Source organism: Haemaphysalis longicornis, unplaced genomic scaffold, assembly GCF_048455015.1.
Source record: "Haemaphysalis longicornis isolate Haplotype H1 unplaced genomic scaffold, Haemaphysalis longicornis Haplotype H1 scaffold_1, whole genome shotgun sequence".
NCBI lineage: Eukaryota > Metazoa > Arthropoda > Arachnida > Ixodida > Ixodidae > Haemaphysalis > Haemaphysalis longicornis.
In genome coordinates, this window is record NW_027526203.1 from 367,235,531 (window position 1) to 367,249,978 (window position 14,448).

Below are 14,448 nucleotides of genomic sequence, written 5' to 3' on the forward strand. Positions count from 1 at the left end.
GGGCTCAAATAAAGTAAAATACGATATTTAAAAATGTCCGCAACAATAAAGTAATTGATGATGATGATGGTGGTGATGATGCTGATAATGTTTATGGTAGCACTTTTTTTGCTATCCCAGGGAAAAATGTTTTCCGATGTCACTGCCTGGCTACATCAATTTTATTCATATTGAGTCAAAAGCTGCCCCCTGGGAGCATTCAGAAGGCAACCTATTTCGTTCTGATTTTCGCCGTTGTGAATGGTGCCTAATTTTCGTGCCAAATCCTTCCAACAGAGTTTCCGAATTTCGGTGGAGCTACCAAGATGCAGTGGCTTCATTTATTGACCGCTAAGCCGTGTAGCAATTGATTGATTCCGGCGTGTCACAAAATTCAGTATAACAGTTCGAAGAAAAGAAATCACCGGCACCGTCAGGATTGAACCTGTGTCGGGTAGATCAACGGACTTTGTCTTAGTTGTCGTACCCACTCGGCTGCGACTGTGAGTCAGTACGCTGGAGTCAAACGGCTTACTCGCTCGGCTGTGACTGGAGAGAAGAAGCACGCTACCTGATCGAGAGAGAACACGTGATAGGATACACGTTGCACCTGCAGGTGCCTAGTTTAGGCGCACGCGTTCCGCTTGTTCGTTTTGTTCTGCTTCTTCGATTTGCTTCTTCTACGCCGCTATAGCAACAAAAATGAAGTAAAGTTGTTGCTGCAGCGAAGAAGAAGCAAATCGGCTGCAATCGGAGACGTAAACCGTCGTGATGGTCGTGAAAGTTATGCGCTCCGGGAGTTTTTTCAACGCGGGACTTACGACCAGTAATGACAGCTCCGCTGTTAAAAATACTCTCGGCAAAGTAGAATTGATTGTGCTGCAATTAAGCTTCAGTGATTCGCTTTTGCACGTATCATCAGGTGTTCCCGAATCCACCCCAAGGCGCGACAAATAACGCCTGCTAGTGGCCTTTCCTTTTTCAATTTATATGAATAAATGCCTACCTACCTGTTTTAAGCAGGGACGAACGCACAGATGATCAAAAACACTGCGGTGTAAACCTTAGGGGCGCACCAAGCCAACATATGTGGTTGCAGAGTACGGGTTTGGGTTAGTTGGTTCATGTCTTGCTGGAATAAACATCGCAAAAACCGCTGACAGCTAAACCAAGACAGAACACAGGCGCCTGTGTTGGGTTCACTTCGCTGCCCCGGTTTTTTGCGGTGTTTATTCCTACAAATCTGGGCTTGCGCGTCATACGGGAGATCGTGGATTAGTTAATGACGAGTTCTTTAGCATTTGCTGGATACGGAGTACGCATGCATTTTCTGTGTTGTGTTTCCGCTGTAAAGAGAGCCAGTTAGAAAAGCAATCCGGCGGCCTCGGGCTTCGCACAAGGTCACCTTCTCTCTAAAAAGTCCCCTTAGGGCGTCGTCACCGCAATACTCCAGAATGACCAATCGAAGTGGCCTGGTGTGCAAAGTCGGCGAATGACCTGGCTGAGCGTTTAATATGAGTGAAAAAATATGGCGAAGCTTGCTCTAAGTCGCGTAAGGCTTGAACCATAGCGAAGCTGGGTGATTTCTTTCTATGTAAGCACTGTAGGACACACCACCACGCATTGCATTACGTCTGAAATTGTTTATTTACATGTCCCTCGTTCCTTTTCCCTGTGGTAGTAGTAGTCATCGTCATACCCATCTACATCGTCGTCTTCCCCATGCATGACTGGCGGGCCAGGATCGTTTTGTCCGCAGGCTTTCACATTTCTCCCAAAGGGGAACGCGTCAGCACGCGCTACAACCGGCGGCAACCGGCTTCGCGAACTGGGAGTCTGGAGCGCGACCCCCCTTGAGGTGCGGACGCACATGAACCACTTTTCTTGGGGTTATTTTGCGAGCCCCACGCGGAAGCCTGGACGACGCCGGGCACTTCTCGTGAGGCACGTGCGCGGTAAACGGCGGGAATAACAATGACCCGGGGTTTTCTGATGACGTCGCACACCGCACGCATTACAGCCAGCAGCAATAGCTTCGCTGTTAAAAGTGCCGCTGCCCAGGCACATTGCGCAATGCAAAACGCCATTCACGCCTTGCGTGTTGTCCTTGCATACATGCACTTTCTTTAGTTAAAGCATAGGCTGGGCTTTGTCATTCACCAAATTTGCACACTCGATCACTTCAGTTGGTCACTCAGGAGCGCCGTGGTGTTGGAAAAGGTGCGTTGTGTATTGTACGTACAGGCGGCCACGGAATGAACCGGACCCAAGCGAGCGGTGCGCGAAAACTATCGGCGCGACATCTTCCGGCTCAGCGCCTGCTGTCGAGATAGCGGAGGGCGCATGCGTGTCCCTCCCTATATTTTGTGCATGTCAGTTTCCTTGATTTCGGCTGCAGCACTTCGTTCCTCTCGAATGCGACGCGCGGCGGCGCCTTGCGCGGCGCGCCTACCGAGTGGCGTGATGCTTGGCAGCAGCCGGCAGCATGCGGCATGCGCTGACGCCGCGTAACTGTGCGTTCATCTGAGAATGTTTGTTGCGCTCTTTTTATCATTTTATTTACTGTAACGCAAACTGGCGTTGAAGAAAGGCTACGATAAATATTCACACTTGACTAAACCTGTAATGGTCGTTTTGCGAAGAACACACAGTTTATATCAAGAACTGAAAACAGCGATGATTTATTCGTTTCGGAATAAAAGAAAAACCATCACTGATTGTCTGAGTGGGCTCCTTGATTAATTGTGTGTAAAGTTTCCGTCGTTTTGGATAACTTCACGAATGCGTCAGAGGAGCGGCTCATAAAGCGACTTTATGATTTCGGGACGAGAGCGCAGGCGTCCCCATTCATCTTCCACTGCCTGCCACAAGTCGTCCGCCGTGCGACCGAGGTCATTTCGTTTACAGAGATTCATTTTCATAATCCCCCCACATTTTCTATTTGATTTAGGTCTGCCCCGCACGGAGGCCACCGCAGCTGTTGCACCGCGTGGTCCTCGAGCAATGCGGTCACGGCTCGTGCTGTGTGGACAGGGCTTCGGTCCTGTTTCAGGATGAAGCACCCGTCCATGAACAGGCCTTCCAGGACGTAGGGGAGAAGTCTTGTCGTAATGATGTTGAAGTACTGGGAAGCAATGAATGGCCCAGAAATGTTGACAAGGGGTACCAGGCCGCCCGCACTCATTGCGCCCCATACGTTGACGGAGCACCGCCCACTGAGAGCACGCTTTGGGCTGGTATCTGAGAGCACGCTTTGGGCTGGTATCTGAAAAACAAATAAAGCGAATTCGTATTCTAAATACATTCAGGAAAGATGTCTCCGAGAGTCGCTTAAAAGATATCCGGACGGTATAATGGCTAAATCAATGAAAGGACAATCGCCGTGATTGATAGTTTACTATATCGATTGAAATTACTGGCACATTTTTTATTAGCGGGAGTCTGCACCCCCACTGCCACGTAGGCCAACAGTATCCTGTATAAAACTATGCTTCAATTTCATCCGCTTTCCCCTGCGAGAATTACAAAATGCCCCGTTGGCCGATGCTGGTTACCTGAAGTGTTTCGTAAAAACAGCGACAAGAAACGCTTAACAAACGGTGCTTATGAAACTGCTATTAAAACGTTTCAAATGAACCCAGCTGAATAAAATTTGCAGTAACATTGTATATCGGTTGATTAAATACTGGTCCAACTAGCTCACATTCTGCATATTCTTGTATATCGGTTGCTCCGAAATACAGTTATTAACAGGCTGTTATGCAATGCTAGCCTTAACAATTACGCTTACCGCTGCACTCGGGACCCCCGAAGGAATGCTCAGCAATTTTCACATTAAACCGTGCTCCCAACTTGTCTTCTTACGCTGTAGTAGTTTATGTATCGTCTAGACTGCCCATTACCAGCTACGTTTCACAGTTCAGTTTCGTACCTGCAGCTTATCGGACGCCAAACACGCCGCTGTTGATCCCAGCGAGTGGAGAAAGTCGACTCCTCTGTCAATATAACTTCCTTCCACTCGTCCGTTGTCCACTGCTCCACCACACGGGCGAACTCCAGCCTTTCCAGCCTCTGGCGGTCCGTCAGGTGCGGTCTCTGCGCTGCCACGCAACTCCCGAGTCCCGCTTCCTTCAGTCGTCTTCGAATTCTCTCGCAAGAGACATTCAATGACAGCTCCTGTCGAATTTCTTTTGCAGACAGGAAGGGATTTGCCACAGCGGCGGCGACAATCAGTAGTTCCTGCTCCTCACTGGTGACTTTAGGCCGCCCGCTGCGCTCTGCGTCAATGAGTCTGCCCTGATTATCGCGGTAAGCTTGGATAATGCTGCTTACAGATGTCCTAGAGCTTTCGGTGAGGCGGCAAACTTCCCGCTGAGTAGTCCCTTCGATGAAAAGTCGCACGATGTGCCTCCGTTGCTTGATGGGGACGCGGGACGGGATTCTTCACGAATATGGCCATGCAGGGCGAGTTACTTGCTTTATACGCTTCATAGCTATCACTGCCCATTGGGTGGCATGGAGGGAAACGCCTCATTGCTTTTCGATAGCAATTCACTTACAACGCAGAATTGTGTATTTCGGCCTATTTTTTCCGAAGCGAATAAACCATCACTGTTTTCAGTTCTTGATATCAACTCTTTGTTTGTCGCAAAACTACCAGCACTGGTTCAGTCAATTGTGAATCTTTATCGTAGCCTTTCTTCAACGCCAGTTTGCGTTGTAGTCAACAAAGTGATAAAAAGAGCGCAACAAACATTCTCAAATAAACGCACCGTTACGCGGCATCAGCGCATGCCGCACGCTGCCGGCTGCTGCCAAGCATGTCGCATTCGAGAGGAACGAAGTGCTGCAGCCGAAATCAAGGAAACTGACATGCACAAACTATAGGGAGGAACATGCATGCGCCCTCCGCAATCTCGACAGCAGGCGCTGGGCCGGAAGGTGTCGCGCCGATAGTTTTCGCGCACCACTCGCTTGGTCCGGTTTATTCTGCGGCCGCCTGTACCTAAATGTGCATACCTAAGACATTGCACGTGCTACCTCAAAGGGAAACGAATCCTTTCATAGTCCCCCTCCCCCCGCCTCCCCACTCCCCCCCCCCCCCCCCTTAAAAAAAACGAATATTGTAAATCTGCTGCATGACCAGTGACAAGATGTTTCGTGCAGCAATAAAAGTTCTGCATGCTGGGGCCATTCAGACTGTTTTCCTCTCTGTGTGATGCAAGAACGATATTGAACGGGACAGATTCCGTAGATAGTTCCTATTGGAGCGAGTTCGGCCTCTTCCCGATAACCGATTTTGAAGAAAACGGAATCCGTTTAGTTGGGGCCCGTTGTTGCAGCACGGAAAAAAAACGGCTTCAAGGGACCTGCGACACTTCCGTTAAACGCTTTCTCTCTTTCCTACGCGTCAGGAAGTATTATCAAAGCTGTAGTTATCACGAGCACAGAGCGGAGCAGCGTCATTTGCTCGTCGCTGCAGAACTATCCGCTTTCCGTTTCTGCGTTGCTTTGTTGCGTTTCGCCTAAAGTGGCTATCGAATGCTCGTATTGCTGCAACAAAAAAAAAAAGCGGCCAATAGCCGCAACATTGCTGAAATGGCGTGATTCGAGAGCTTAAGAGCGCTAAGACTCGGGAAAGACAAGAATCTTTTGAGCATGTTTCCAAGTTATCTGATGGGCATAGAGCAGTAATTTTTGTCGGAGGTACTTTGTGAACCCCTATTGATTGATTGTATGGTTTAACGCACCGACGCAACGCAGGTGATAAGGCGCGGCAAAGTGGAGGGCTCCGGATTAATTTTGACCACCTGGGGATCTTTAACATGCGCCGAAATCTCGTACACGCGGGCGTTTTTGCTTTTCTTTTTGTGACCCCTCATTTTACGAACTGGATATGTCTGTTGGGTACATTCTGAAAACATTTAAGATTTAGAAGAAAAAGTTGAAAAAGGTGTTGCAGGGTCCCTTTTATATTTGAGCTGCTGGTGAAACAGAATGGCACCACCGAAAATATACCTCCACGTTGGGACTATATGTGAACTTCAAACTAAAATGGATCATCTAGACAGAGCTGCCACAAAAGCAGTGGTTTGGATAGCTGGTATCGCACCTGCGTACGCGCTAACCTGTACTTTGAACTAACATCAACCATCTACGGTGTCTCCTGGCTCTCTTCTTAGTTACTTCAAAGGCTCACCGCGTATATGTAAAACACACGTAAAGGTTCACACCATATTTTTACTATAACAAATGTTCGGAAAGCGTTTAGGTGTAAACGTATATTTGTAAAAATTGCAGTTACTTATAAAATAATTTTTTTACGGGCAACCCTGATCACTCGGTGAAACTGGAAAGACTGTCTGAAGCCGCTCTCGATCACAGCCCGTGGGCGGGCCACGACCATGCAGCAAACACCGGGCACGGGAGCGAAGCAGCAGAACGCTGCCGCTCTCGTGATCCCGTATGTTTGAGTATATGACTCGTTTGATGCGTAGAAAAAGGAGGGGCGAAACGGGTATGCGAAGGCCTGACATTAGGCAAAACGGCACGCTTTGAAAGCTAACGTCGTCAACTGGTACCCGTACCTCGACGTACAGTATGATGTTGCTTGGCATGTCGTAAGGCTCAACTTGAACGCAACTTAGCGTTTGGTGTAAACTTAGGGCGTTAGACCTAACGCCGCGCTTTCAAATTTCGGGGATCAAGACATCCACGCGAACCCCTTTTGGCTAGGTTTCCCGCATGGACGCTGTTACGCCACACGCTCCCAAGAGGGACGCATCCTGTCCATCCCGGCTAGGACGGGTTCTTTCTCTCTCGCGACGGTGTTCTAGCTTGAATCGGTTCCCACAATTCAGCAGCGGTGCATTGTGGGCCGCGAGGCAAGGGGTGATCTCTTGACTGCGTGGATGCATCGTGCGCGGACGTTCCACGAGCTCCTGACTGTCCGGCGGTGACCGAACAGAACTGCGCCGGCGCCTGGTGGCGTACCGCTGCTCCGGTATTCCATTGGTGAGTCGAAGCAGCTCGATCTCTTATGTGTTGCTTATTTGCCTCGTTACTAGGGTATGCCATCTTGAACGCTCGTGCCGTTAATGCTGCCCGTGATGTTTACCCCTGTCGCCTGCTGCTCCTTTGTCTGTTTCCGTGAACAATGAAACTGCCGCAGTCAGAGCTCGGATGGCTTGTTGACGGAGCAGAGATGACTGCGGGGTGAGAATCATCATCACCATCATCGTCGTCAGCCTCAGTGCAGCACGAAAGCTTCTTCCAAAGATCTCCAGCCACGTCTATCGGGTTCTAGCTGAGGCCACCCTTTCCCCAAAAGTTTTCGCAGCTCATCTCTCCATCGAGTGAGGCCTCGGCCGACTCCAATGGCGTTTACGATCTATTGGCAGCTACTCTGTTAAATGGATGGTCCACCTGTTGTTCCTCATACGCATGATGTGACCCGCCCATGCCCATTTGCTTCGCTTAATTTGAGCTATAATGCCTTCCACCTTAGTCCGTTCCTAATCCACGCAGTTGTTTTCCTAGTTGTTTTTGCGTAACCCTTAGCATCCTCATTTCCATAGCCCGTTGGTCCGATCTAAGTTTCCTTTCAAGTCGTTTAGTGAGACCCCAAGTTTCTGTCCCGTACATCATTACTGGAAGGATGCACTGATTAAATACCAGGGAATATCTAGTGTGGATATTCCCACGAGATTGAACGTCGTAAACCGGTACACAATGGAAAATGTATTCATTGTACCCAATGTACTTCAAGGGGCAGGAATCGAAGGATGACGTAAGGCCTCAAAGCGAAACGTTAGGTTGCAGCTCGGGTAGTCCGGCCCATATCCCCGACAGCCGCTGCTGATATTCTAGCAAAGTGACACATATACACAGAGTAGCACATACCCGAAGTAAAGCATATGGCAAAACTTTATAATCAGGTATGTATTCTGCTGCAGCGAGCGTTGCTAGAGACGCTGCTGGGGCATGCACCAAGGAGTCAATTAATGAATCAATCACTTATAGAGAACTCACTCCGAGGGTTGACCACAAGAAATCTGTGGCCGTACTCTGAATAATATATGCGCACTATGATAGCCTGCCGAAAATGTTACACATGCACAGAGATGACCATTTACAGGCAATGAGGTATCGGTAAACTCTTTTTGAGCAGGAATGCAGGCTGCTTTCACACGATATTCCGTCGTTAGCTCAGCCAAACCGTCTAGTCAAAACATTTATAAAGCATCCGACACGCTTGTGCGCATAATCCTCGCTTACGGAGCGAGACGTCACTAAAACTGTTTTATTGGTTCTTTGTTTGGTGGCATACACTCTAGGGCAGTCCTTTGGTTCAGCTTTCCCTCAATGCATTCGAGTGAACAATCCGTGCCACTAACAAAGCGAATTCGGCGAGTGACAGCAACAGCTGAGTAAAAATGTGTTCTGAACTGTGGAACTATGCACCGCAGTACGTCATGCTTGCATTGAGTGATGATGCCGCAGCCCGAGCCGAACTTTTAAGTCAAATCGTATTTTCGACATCTTCGTTTGGTGAAACGTCATTGTTGGCTGCATGGATTGATCCGTCCAGTGCGTTGTGGGGAAACTTGACCGCTGGACAGCCTTAGAGAGTAATATTTCTAATTTTCTGCTTCTGAAACAAGTGCGCGACACTTCCTCTGTTTTGGCTGTAAGTAAGATTAAATGAGCATGCAACTTTAGCGACATCCGCATAGCAGAGCCTTCACTTTGAGAATTTTCTCTTTGGTATGTTTAAATGAGAACATCGGCACAAATATTCCTCGCACCAAAAAAAAAAAAAAATTTTTTTTCCATGAATCTGGTTTGCCGCAGTGCACCTGACTCACCAGTTGCGGTGACCGCGGGAACAAATTTGGCAAATGAAGAGGTCAGGTTGATGATTTGAATAAAAAACGTGATCTGCGCTGCGCGATCGCGCAATGCGAATTGTAACGCTTGCATTGCGCAATTTCACCACGCAGACAGAACTTGTCGAGCCAAATCTCAGCATGGTGCCGTAATTGGTCTGTTTGACCGCTGGGATCGTACCGGATGGCCTTCTCTGTGCATTGTGGAGAAGCAGACTCGCGATATTTTTTTTTTAAAGCAGTTCTGGGCAAAGTTGGAACCTTAATAAAGACATTGACCTTATTACACCTAATTTAAAATTATTGTGAATGCAGTACAAAAGCACTGACATGCAGGAAGCACACTGAAATTGTGGAATATCAATATGTGAAAAGATGAAGATATTACGTTGGTGCCCGTCGCTGTTCTCTTTCCATTTCGGGAACCCACCGTCGTTCCCGGCCGCGGCGGCCGCTTTTCTGATGGAGGCGAAAAGCAAAAACGCCCGTGCGTACAAGATTTCGGCGCACGTTAAAGATCCCCAGGTGGTCAAAATTAATCCGGAGCCCTCCACTACGGCGCGCCTCATCGCCTGCGTTGCGTCGGCGCGTTAAACCCCACAATCAATCAACCCACCGTCGTCGTTCATAATTCATAAATACAGCTGGCATTCTCCAGCTGACTAAATTAAAAAAAATCGCTTTCCAAGCCAACACTGCCGGCGTTTGCTGTTTGGGCGATAGTTTGTTGTGCGCGGCTTGTATTCCTTCTTGCACGCCGGCTTTTGCGCGACTTCTCGCCTTTGAAGATTCCAATCACTTGCGCGCCCAGCTGTTACACGTGCACCGCTGAAGCCGAACACGTTCACGGACAAAGTAGCATGGCCGTCAACGCCTCCTCTCCAGATGAACGTGATCATTGCGCTGCATAATTAAGCCACATGGCGGCTTTCCTCGGGGAGCCGCTTCATAATAGATGATTTGTAGACCGCAGTCACGAGCAGGGAGGGGGGGGGGGGGAGCGACCCAAACAGCTGCTGTCCAGTCCATAGGCTTCCGGAAATAGAACAAACTGAAGCTTAGAGCTTCGCGGGTGTTCCTGGCATCGAACAAGGCGGTCTAGTTTCATCCCCGGGAATCCTAGCGGAGGGCGCTTTGTGCCCTCGTGCACGCCTCGGTCTCCCGTCGACTGAGAGTGCCGACATCTACTTGTTTCCTTAGCCTACCTGTCGAAATTAGGTTTTCACAGCCCCTAGTATCATTAAATGTTTATAGCGGAACTACCCAGGACTGCAAGCATGACACGAGCGCAGCGAAATCAACCATTCACGGCGGATGGTGCGTGCGCTCGAGACTCGAGGAGCAAGAATTTATTTGGGCTCATGGCACGTGTCTCGACTTTTAGGGTGGCGTATCGGGTCGCAAACGTTCCTTCCAAGTACATTGGTCAACTCGGACCCATATCAATGTTTCAGCAGATTTTGCAAGCGACTCTCGTGTTCCTCTTCCACTTCCTTGCTCACTTTAAATCCCGGTGTCGCGTTGCGGTTAAAAATGCGGTAATGCTGAATATACGTCCACCGCGGAAAATAGAGTGCGATGAAATTCCCCGCTTCGCGAGTTTTTGACTCGTACTCAGAGAAAAAAAATATAGCTAGCTGGCGTCTAAGTGCGCACAGGGAAGGGGGAGGAGGAGGAGTGAAACTTTATTTTTGATCAGAATAAAAGAGAGTTAGGGCATGTGGCCCTCCGCACAGGTGCAGTCCCTATTCCGGGACCCCATTGGTCAAGGCCGCCACTCTCGCCCGTCGAACTAGAGCCCTTTGAGACTCCAGCCCCGAGCAATTGAGCAGGGCTGCCTCCCATGCCTCTCTGGTAGGGGAAGGGTTGGGGGATAACGCAGGGTTGCGCTGGCATGCCCACACCATGTGGAAGGTGTCGGACACCTCCCCACAGTGCAGACACCGCCCATCGGTTTTAGGGTCGAAATGCTTTGCTACTGCAGGGCACATAAATGTGTTCGTCTGCAGGCGCCGCAGTATTCGCTCATCGGCCTTGCTCAGACCCTTTGCAGGGGCTGGGTAAAGCCGGCGGTTATCGCAGTAATGTTTTACGATTTCTCTAAACCGCAGAAGTGGTTTGCTAATCTCCGAGCCGGGAGAGCATGGGTGAGGCGCCCGGTGTGTAAGCGCTCGGGCAGCCGCGTGCGCGGCCTCGTTACCTCTCAGACCCTGATGCCCCGGAGACCACACAATTTCTTTAGGTGCGGGGTCTACGAACCGCACCACTCGTTTTAAAATTCTGTAGGCCAAGGGTGGTACCGTGCCCGCTAAATAGCTTTCACAGGCTCGGCGAGAGTCTGTGATTATTGTCCTTGACTTCGGGTCCGAGGCGGCGAGCGCTATGGCAATCGCCTCGGCTTGCGTGGAGTTAAGAGCCCGGTAGGAGAGCCCATCGACTTGCTGGTCCCTGTGAATTACAGCGGCAGTAAAGAACCCTAGAGGCGACGGTCCTGCCACATCAACGTAGAACACACCTCGCCCATTTCCGTATTTCCTTTCCAGGGTCTTAGCGCGTGCTTCCCTCCTGCCTTCGTGAGTGTGCTTTTCCATGTTACGCGGAAGTGGATGCACCCAGAGCCTGTGCCGCCACAACTCTGGGAGTTTGCACGTCTCCTCTGGGATGCACTCATGTTTGATTTGTAGGCGATTAAGCAAGTGGCGCCCGGACGCCGTTTGTGCGAGTCTAGTGTACTGATTTGTGAGATGAGCCTCTTTCAGCTCTTGATACGAATTGAGCACTCCCAGCGCCGATAACCTGGTGTTGGAGGTAGCCACCGGGAGGTCAAGGGCTCGTTTTGTGGCCTTCCTAATGATGACGTCAATGCTGTTCTCGTGTTGTTTGTTCGTACGGAGGTAGGGTACGGAGAAGAGGATCCTACTGGTTACAAAGGCATGGGCGAGCCGGAGTGCGTCCCTGCCCCGTAACCCGCCGCGCTTGTTGGATACGCGTTGTATCATCCGTCCGACCTGTTCCCCTGTTCGCTTCAGTTTGGCAATGGTGGTCTCTGGACTAAGTTTGTTGTGAATAAGCAGGCCCAGGATCCTAATTTCTTCCACTTCTCTGATAGAACCACCTGTTAAAGAGATGCAAAGCCTTGTGTTCTCTTTAGGATTGGGTTTAATGTGCAAAAGTTCCGATTTTGTTGGGGCACATTGGAGGCCGCAGTCATTAGCATAGCTTTCGACAATGCTGGCAGCCCTTTGAAGGCGGTCCTCCATTTCCCCAAGGCTGCCTTCTGTGCTCCAGATTGTTATGTCATCGGCGTAAAGGGCATGTTGTATACCCTCTACCCGAGCTAATTTGTGCGGCAGCTGCATCATAGCGATGTTAAAGAGTAGCGGCGATAGGACCGCTCCTTGTGGAGTACCCCTTGTACCCATGTAATATGGACCGTGCTCCTCATCCTCGATCCTCAGGAATGCTTGACGTTTGGAGAGGAAATCTCTGACGTACGTGAAGGCTTTCTGACCACAATCCGTTCTACTTAAGTTTTCTAGTATGCTGCTGTGCCGGACGTTGTCAAATGCCCCCTTGAGATCTAGGGCATGGATGGCTTTATCGTTTTGTCGCATTGTAGTTGGCCGAATTACGTCGCGGTGTAGCTGGAGAAGGACGTCCTGTGCTGACATATGTGGGCGGAACCCGAACATAGTGTCAGCAAAGAGGCCCGTGGACTCAATGTGTGGAGAGAGACGATCCCGGACCATCGCCTCCATGAGCTTACCCGCGCATGAGGTGAGCGAAATTGGCCTCAGATTATCAATATTAACAATTTTTCCTGCTTTGGGTATAAAGGTGACCAAGGAGGTCTTCCATTCTGGGGGGAGTGGACGGCCGTCCCAGATTTGATTTATGTAATCTAACAGTTGCAAGTAGGCCGAGTCCGAGAGGTTCGCCAATAGTTGGACTGTTATACGGTCTCTTCCTGGGGCCGTACCTCGGCGCATCTTAGCTAAAGCTGCCCGAAGATCTTGTAGTGTAAAGGGGGCATCCATGTCTGGGTTCTGCTTGCCTGCGTATTGATACTCAGGTCCATTGGGGTCTTCCGTGCGGCAGAGATATCTGTCACATAAAGTATCCGCGAGTTGGGTCGTCGTACCTTGGTACCCGTGTAGGGCTCTTCGGAGTTGACGTTGTGTTTCCCCTCTCGTCTGAGTTGGGTCAATAAGACTGCGAAAAAGGCGCCATGTCCCCTTGGATCCCATTTGACGCGCAGCTGAATTGCATTTCTCTATCCAATTTGCGTCGCTAAGTTGGACAGCGTATTCTGCCGCTTTTTCAGTCAGTTCACTGATGCGGGCTGAGGGAAGGGGGGGCATCCGGCTATCCACGCGCCGAGACTACACCTGGTCTATTAGGCGCACCGTAGAGGAGGACCAGACGTAATCCAGACTACCTAACGTGTTTAATTTGGGCTTAAATCTCCACACACGAGCGCTTTTGCATTTCGCCTGCATCAGAAAACGGTCGCCTCAGACAGAATGCAACCCGCGTCCTCGTGCTCAGCCCAATAACGCGGTAGTCAAGCCCGATATACATGGTGTGAATTTACCTGCGAATTCGCACCTGCGGCGCCGCTCGTGCGGTGAAACAACCTGTTTTCATAGCTTCGGCAGCAACAAACAGATCATTTCGCCGCACAGTGGCACCGCAGATGTGAATTCGCAGGTAAATTCGCACCATGGAGAATGGGCTTCACTCCACCACCGCGGCGGGTAACGAGCTCACACGGTCAGAAAGGGCACACAACGCCCTTGACGGCGGGCGTCACTGATGCGACGCAGAACAAGCAACGCGGAGCGTGGGTTTCAGAGCACGCGTCAGAGGCCCCGCAACCGGAACTACGTCACGACATGGAACGGATGCTGGACGGAAACTTTAAAGCAAGCACAACTCAGAATTCCGCCTCTGAACTTTCTTTATCCTTAAATACACGGCGCGTGGGAAGCAGTACACTTTGTCTTGCGCCACACAAAATATCACACAAGCGGTGGTCAAGGTCGCTCAAAAAACGCACTCGAAACGGCTCGCAAATCGATTCTGTGTGGGCAAGTGCGGCAGCTTGCGAATCATCGAACCTTTTTACTCAATTTCTCAAGCCAAACAGCGTATATATGTGGCAATCGGCGGACTGGAGTGGGTGCCCAATCGTGCTCGAGATTTCTTCGCGCCCCAGCGCCGTCAGCTCGCGAGCACCGTCGCGGAACACCGAACGAACGGGGGAGATCGAGGAAGCTGCTAATTCCCACTTGTTCTCGAGATGGGGAAGCCGGCCTTTACGAACGCCGCACGATCTTCGCATTTTAACACCCCGCCCGCAGAAAGCAGCCCGAGCGGAACGGAAGTGCCTCCGGAAGCGAACGGAGCGATATAAAGCCAGGCACTTAGCGCGGCCGCGCGGCAGCGGTCTTATTATGTGGGTCGCGTTCAGTATCTGGCATTAAGGGCCCACGCGTGCTCCTCGCGCGCGATACCCGGTGTTAGCCAATTGCGCTTGTTTTTCGGGGAACAGGGGAAGTCGCGTTCGTTCTGAGAGCTC

The 14,448-nt window shown here is 50.4% G+C and overlaps 2 protein-coding genes across 3 annotated transcripts in view; one reads left to right on the forward strand and one right to left on the reverse strand.

Moving 5' to 3' along the window:
- Positions 1–14,448, forward strand: part of LOC144155058 (dopamine receptor 2-like) — a 401,831-nt gene that overhangs the window by 213,809 nt on the left and 173,574 nt on the right. The window lies entirely within an intron of this gene.
- On the reverse strand, positions 10,541–12,437 carry LOC144171351 (uncharacterized). Its single transcript, XM_077700974.1, has one exon. It carries the CDS (start codon positions 12,287–12,289, stop codon positions 10,613–10,615), a length of 1,677 nt encoding a protein of 558 aa, XP_077557100.1. The 5' UTR covers positions 12,290–12,437; the 3' UTR covers positions 10,541–10,612.